The sequence below is a fragment of the Sprattus sprattus genome, assembly GCF_963457725.1.
Source record: "Sprattus sprattus genome assembly, chromosome: 5".
Taxonomy (NCBI): Eukaryota; Metazoa; Chordata; class Actinopteri; order Clupeiformes; family Clupeidae; genus Sprattus; species Sprattus sprattus.
In genome coordinates, this window is record NC_137924.1 from 1556110 (window position 1) to 1562113 (window position 6004).

General features: G+C 42.8%; 1 protein-coding gene across 1 annotated transcript; it reads left to right on the top strand.

The window, feature by feature from the left end:
• Nucleotides 1-1074: 1074 nt before the first annotated feature.
• On the top strand, nucleotides 1075-5775 carry LOC308365550 (up-regulator of cell proliferation-like; the record flags this gene model as incomplete). Its single annotated transcript, XM_080839019.1, has 1 exon — nucleotides 1075-5775. The coding sequence occupies one exon, from the start codon at nucleotides 1075-1077 to the stop codon at nucleotides 5773-5775; it is 4701 nt and encodes a 1566-aa protein (XP_080695145.1).
• Nucleotides 5776-6004: the final 229 nt, after the last annotated feature.

Here is a 6004-nt window from a genome sequence, read left to right on the forward strand (position 1 = left end):
CTTCCTTTTGCTCTGACAATGTTCCCCAACTCTGAGAAGTGTTTTTTCCAGCAGGGCAATGCTCCATGCCACACAGCCAGGCCAGTAAAGGTGTGGATGGAGTACCACCAGATCAGGACCCTGTCATGGCCAGCCCAACTTCGAGACCTGAATCCCATAAAAAACCTCTGAAATGTGATCAAGAGGAAGATGGATGGTCACAAGCCATGAAAAGAAGCCGCGCTGCTTGAATTCTTGCGCCAGGAGTAGCATAAAGTCACCCAACGGCAATGTGAAAGACTGGTGGAGAGCATGCCAAGAAATATGAAAGTTGTGATTTTAAATCAAGGTTATTCCACCAAATATTGATTTCTGAACTCTTCCTAAGTTAAAGCATTAGTATTGTGTAGTTTAAAAATGAATATGAGCTTGTTTTCTTTGCATTATTCGAGATCTGAAGACACTGCATCTTTTTTGCTATTTTGACCAATTGTCATTTTTCATCAAATAAATGATCTAAATGACAATATTTTTATTTGAAATTTGGTAGGAATGTTGCCAGTAGGTTATAGAATAAAACAAAAATGTACATTTTACTTTAACACATACCAATAAATAGTAAAACCAGAGAAACTGATAATTTTGAAGTGGTCTCTTAATTTTTTCCGCGGCTGTATTGTGCAATTTTTATTCTCTCAAATAGCAAAATATTGGTGAGGACTTTTTTGTCTGTCCCAAACTTTGGTCGTGACTAGTCCCTATGGACCCTATGCAAACCTACGCCCTTGATGGAACTACCAGTAGGACACATTTGTATTATGAAAAGGGCCAAGTATGCATGTCTGAAAACATGTCTGTTTGTGTGTTCTAGGGTTTGTGTATTCTATTTTAATATTGACTTTTGAGGAGGAGGACCAGGGCCGCATTTGTGCAATGGGCAGAAGGGGCTTTTTGAATACTGTTTATGGTTAAATATTTTTTTTTAATTTTTGTTTTACTTTTGTGGCTACATAAATGTAATTAAGATGATATCAGCTCAGGATCAGCGGTGATCCCACACTTCTGATCTAACAGGTCTACAAAGACATAAAAGCAATGCAATCCAGTAAGCCAGTAAAAAATAAACATGTTTCACCCCCAGAACTCCTCCTTCCTGAGCTGCTGTCAAACTTGGGCCTGGGGGATCTTCATGGAGGGAAGCTCAAGCTCAGCTCAGTCCTGGGTATCAACAGTAACACAGTGACTGAGAAACCAGCAGACAGTCTGGAGCAGCTACCATGGACCTTCTTAAGGAAACTGATGATGGCTAATTTAAATGCAAGAAATATCAAACATGACCAGTCAATGAATGATTGTAGTCATCCCATTGATGATTCTAATGCCATAAATCCTCTAGATTTGATCACTGCTCTTTTCCACTGCTCAGATCCTTTCCTCCAGCAGGAAATGGTCTCCAAAATGTCCATGTGCCAGTTTGCTGTTCCTTTGCTGCTGCCAAACTGTGACACACAGCAGAGCACGCTAATGCTCTGGGCCATGAGAGACCTGGTTAAAAAGTTCAGACCTCACTCTCAAACAGGTGACAGGACATTTGTAGAGGGCAGGGTCGTAGAAATGGACATCCCCATGGTGTCTTTTGTTAGACTAGGAGAGAGCAGTCTATCCAAATCTCAAACTCTGAACAAGTTGTTCAGTAATCCTCATCAGCACAATGACACCTTTGTTCACTGTGACATGGAGTGTGGTGATATCCCCAGGAGAATCTCAGATGGTCTGGTTGAAGTCAGCTGGTATCTACCCTGTGGGAACACAAACATTGACATGTTCAAAGAGTCAGTGGCCATAGTTAATATGAGAGGTGATGGCAAGTTGTTTAAGACCCAGATGTCCTTCCTGTTACAGACCTCAGCTGCTGTTTTTATCTTCAGTGATGACCTAAAGGGAGACCTTAGCACTCTCATAGAGAGCAGAGCTGAGCTGTTCCTGGTAACCAGTAAGACCTTCAACAAGGAGACAATCAGGGATATATGCATGAAGCACAAGGTGAAGGAGACCAATGTGATCATCAAGAAAAAGAAGAATGATGCAGATTTTGTAAAAAAATTGCGTTTCCATGTGAGTAAAGCCATCGGAAAGAATCAAATTAAAATGAAGGTGGAAGACATGGCAGCTGTTGCTCAACGTATTGGTATTGTGGTTGATGAGGACTGCACTGAGTGTACAAATGGGAGAACAGATGCTAAAGGCATCACTGGAATCATTCAGAATGTTGTGAAATTCAAGAAAGACCACTTGCCCTTACATGGTGAAATCTGGAAGGAAATCAGTCAAATAGAAAAAGAGAGATGCAGAATGCGTCATGCAGACAAAGACATAGAGGGTTACCAGAGTTCACTCAAGACAAAAGAAGAAGAACTCAGAAAGGAACAGCAGGAAAAGGCCTTCTCAGAAGCCATGGTGAAATTCACTGCTGGAATCTCAGAGTCAGGAACACAGCGTCTCTACTTCCTGAAGTGGCTAAAGATTCAGCTTGACAACCTCTCGAGACATAACCTGTCCACACTGAGAGAGCAGTACAAAGACTGCTGTAGAAACACGCCACAGAATAAGGAGGAGATTAAACACTTGGATGAGCAAATCTCCAACTGCTCGTTGGGTCCTGAGCACTTCTTCCGTGAGCTGGCCCAGATTTATGAGTGTGCTTGCTCCCTTCCAGAAAACAACTCAGCCCGACAACAAGTCCAGCACCTACCTGCTCTGTGTGCTCAGATGCTGCTGGATGGGTTTCCAGTGGAGCTGGTCGATGGAGACGCATCGAACATCCCAATGAAGTGGATAAAAGAGGTCCTGACTCAGCTACATCAGCTGGTGGACACCAAGAGTAAGATCCTGGTGTTGACTGTGCTGGGAGTGCAAAGCACTGGGAAGTCCACCCTTCTCAATACCATGTTTGGAGTGCAGTTTGCAGTCAGCAGTGGAAGATGCACTAGAGGAGCCTTTATGCTGCTGATTAAAGTCTCTGAGGAACTCAGATCTGAGCTCAAGTGTGACTTCATCATGGTCATTGACACAGAGGGCTTAAAATCACCTGAGCTGGCAACATTGGACACAAGCTATGAACATGACAACGAATTAGCAACGCTGGTCATAGGGCTCAGTGACATCACCATCATCAATATTGCCATGGAGAACTCCACAGAGATGAAGGACATTCTGCAGATTGTGGTCCATGCCTTTCTCAGGATGAAGGAGGTTGGGAAGAAGCCCAGATGTCTGTTTGTGCATCAAAATGTGTCAGACATGTCTGCTTATGACAACAACATGAGAGACAGGAAGAAGCTGATGGAGCAGCTGGATGAGATGACCCGAGCAGTAGCTAAAATGGAGAAGAAAGTAGCTAATGCAAAGTTCACTGATGTGATGGACTATGATCCTGACAAAGACAGCTACTACATCCCTGGACTTTGGCATGGAACTCCCCCAATGGCCCCAGTGAATGCTGGCTACAGTGAAGCAGTCTATGAACTCAAGAAGACTTTGATTGATTCCTTACAGACATCTGATAACATCATGAACAATAATGCAACAGAGTTCCTCAAGTGGACTCAGGGTTTGTGGAATGCTGTGAAATTTGAGAACTTCATCTTTAATTTCAGGAACAGTTTGGTGGCAGATGCATACACAGATTTATGCACTCAGTACAACACTTGGGAGTGGTCTTTCCAATCTGAGATGAACAACTGGCTTATATGCAAGGAAACAATGGTATCCAATTTTGGAGTGACTGAAAAGAATGACCAGATTAATCTTTTACGCGCTAGGCTCAATGAGTGGTTAAATGAGGCATTAAAGAAGCTGCGTGAGGAAGAGCAGACAATCTTGTCTAACCTTGACAAATACTTTAAGAAAAAAGACAGCAGAGTCAGATTACTACAGAAATACACACAGGACTTCAGAACTAGTGCCAACTCTCTCAGAAAACAGACGGAAATGTCTATAAAACACTCTTTGGAGAAGGCTGTTGAAATCAGAGAGGGATTGGAAAAGGTGAATAGAATCAAGGACAAGCAAATGGAAACAATTGAGAAAAAGGTCAGTGAGCTGCTTAAAGAGTGTAGAGAGACAAAAGCAGATTTATCCGAGGATGCACTCACCAGAGAATTTAAGGACATGTGGGATGAAATCATGTCTGAGCTATCTGGAGTCACAATGCCAGAGATAAATGTTTATCAGGATGTGCACCATCTGCTCAGAGCAGATTTAAGTGCAAAGAGTGGACATGTCTCAGAAATGCTCAACACAGTTAATCTGATATCTAGTGGACAGGAGCAATTCATAGTACAATCTGACTGGTTTTCAAATTGGACTTCATATGCAACAAGAGTTGTTAGTGATGTCAAAAATCCTAAAATCCAAGAGATCTGTGACGGTATCATCAGACACTGTAACAGCCTCATTTCAGATCACATAAGCGCCATGAAGAGAAACAACACAGGTTACCATGAGACGTACATCAGAGAACTCCTCAAGGCTGTTGATGACCAGGTGAAAGACCATCAGATTAGTGATGAATGTGAAGCTTCTCTTAAGGTTCATGTCTGTGGCCGTGCAGCGAGGCTCTTCCAGAAAGCACACAAGGAATTCAATGACCGCAATGACCCACAGAATCGTCTGATGGAGTTTAAACCCATATTTCTGAAAAACTTCTTAGAATCATTCAGTGAACAAGATCAGTGCCAGAAAAGAGCTAAACAATTCACAGAGACCTGTGTGAAGCCAGCAGTTGAGGACTATGTGTCTAAACATCTTGGAGATGAAATCGCAGAACACATGAAGATGGGAGATAAGGGAGTGAACTACAGCACACGGACTGACTTCCAGTATACCCTTTTAAAGCAGCTGCTCCATGAGGACTCGTTTCAGAACTACAAGGAGTACACAAAATCATATGAAACATTTATGAAAAACTGGATACAGCAAGAAATCATTAAGGAAATGTCATCAGCTGGAAAAATGGCACGCCTGGAGGAAAAACACCTTTCTATAATTGTTGAAACAATAATTACAACAATCGACAGCTGCTCAAAGACTGTGGACATAAAGGCATTCGTAGAAGAATTCTGGTCTGGTCTTACAAGTCAGCTGGTCATTCCAAGAGATGCTTCAAGCATGTTTTTGATTCTCAGCAATATCAAGACAGACCAGTTTGCCATCAACCTCAAGGAGTTCATCAGGGAAATGGAAGTGAATTTAGCTCAGGGGTATGCCAACAAAACAGGCATCTCTCACATCACAGAAAGAATTACACACCTGCCCTCTAAACCCCATGAGCTGCTCTTCATCAGACTGTGTGGATGTGGGGAACAGTGTCCCTTCTGTGGGACACCCTGTGAAGCAGGAGGTCAGGACCACAAAACACACTTCTCCAGCATGCACCGATCTAAAGCTTTTGCACGTGGGTACTGGGATGCCTCAGAGAAGCTGGTATTAGACATTTGCACAACTTTAGTGATCAGCGATAAGGGTTTTAGTGATTCAAAAACAAGTGGTGAATGGCATCCCTATAAGCAGTACAGAGAAATCTACCCCGATTGGGAGATAGCAGGAGACCCAAGCATGCAGGTCTCAGATTACTGGAAATATGTTCTAAAGGAATATAATGAAGAGTTTGCTAAATGGGCTGGTTCTGAGCCTGCAGACATTCCACCTGCCTGGAAAGAGTTGAAGCAAACCGATGCTGAAATAGGCATGAAGAAGTCATTCAACATGGGGTCATACAAATCTCAGGCAGACTGAGAAGTGTGTGTGTGAGTGTGAGTGTGAGTGTGTGTGTGTGTGTGTGTGTGTGTGTGTGTGTGTGTGTGTGTGTGTGTGTGTGTGTGTGTGTGTGTGTGTGTGTGTGTGTGTGTGTGTGTGAGTGGGTCATAAGCAGAGAGAAGTGTGTCTGAAAGAACTCACTCCAGGTGTTTCAGATGTTGCAGATCATATTAATGAATGCAACTGTGATGGCTAAAATGAATATCTG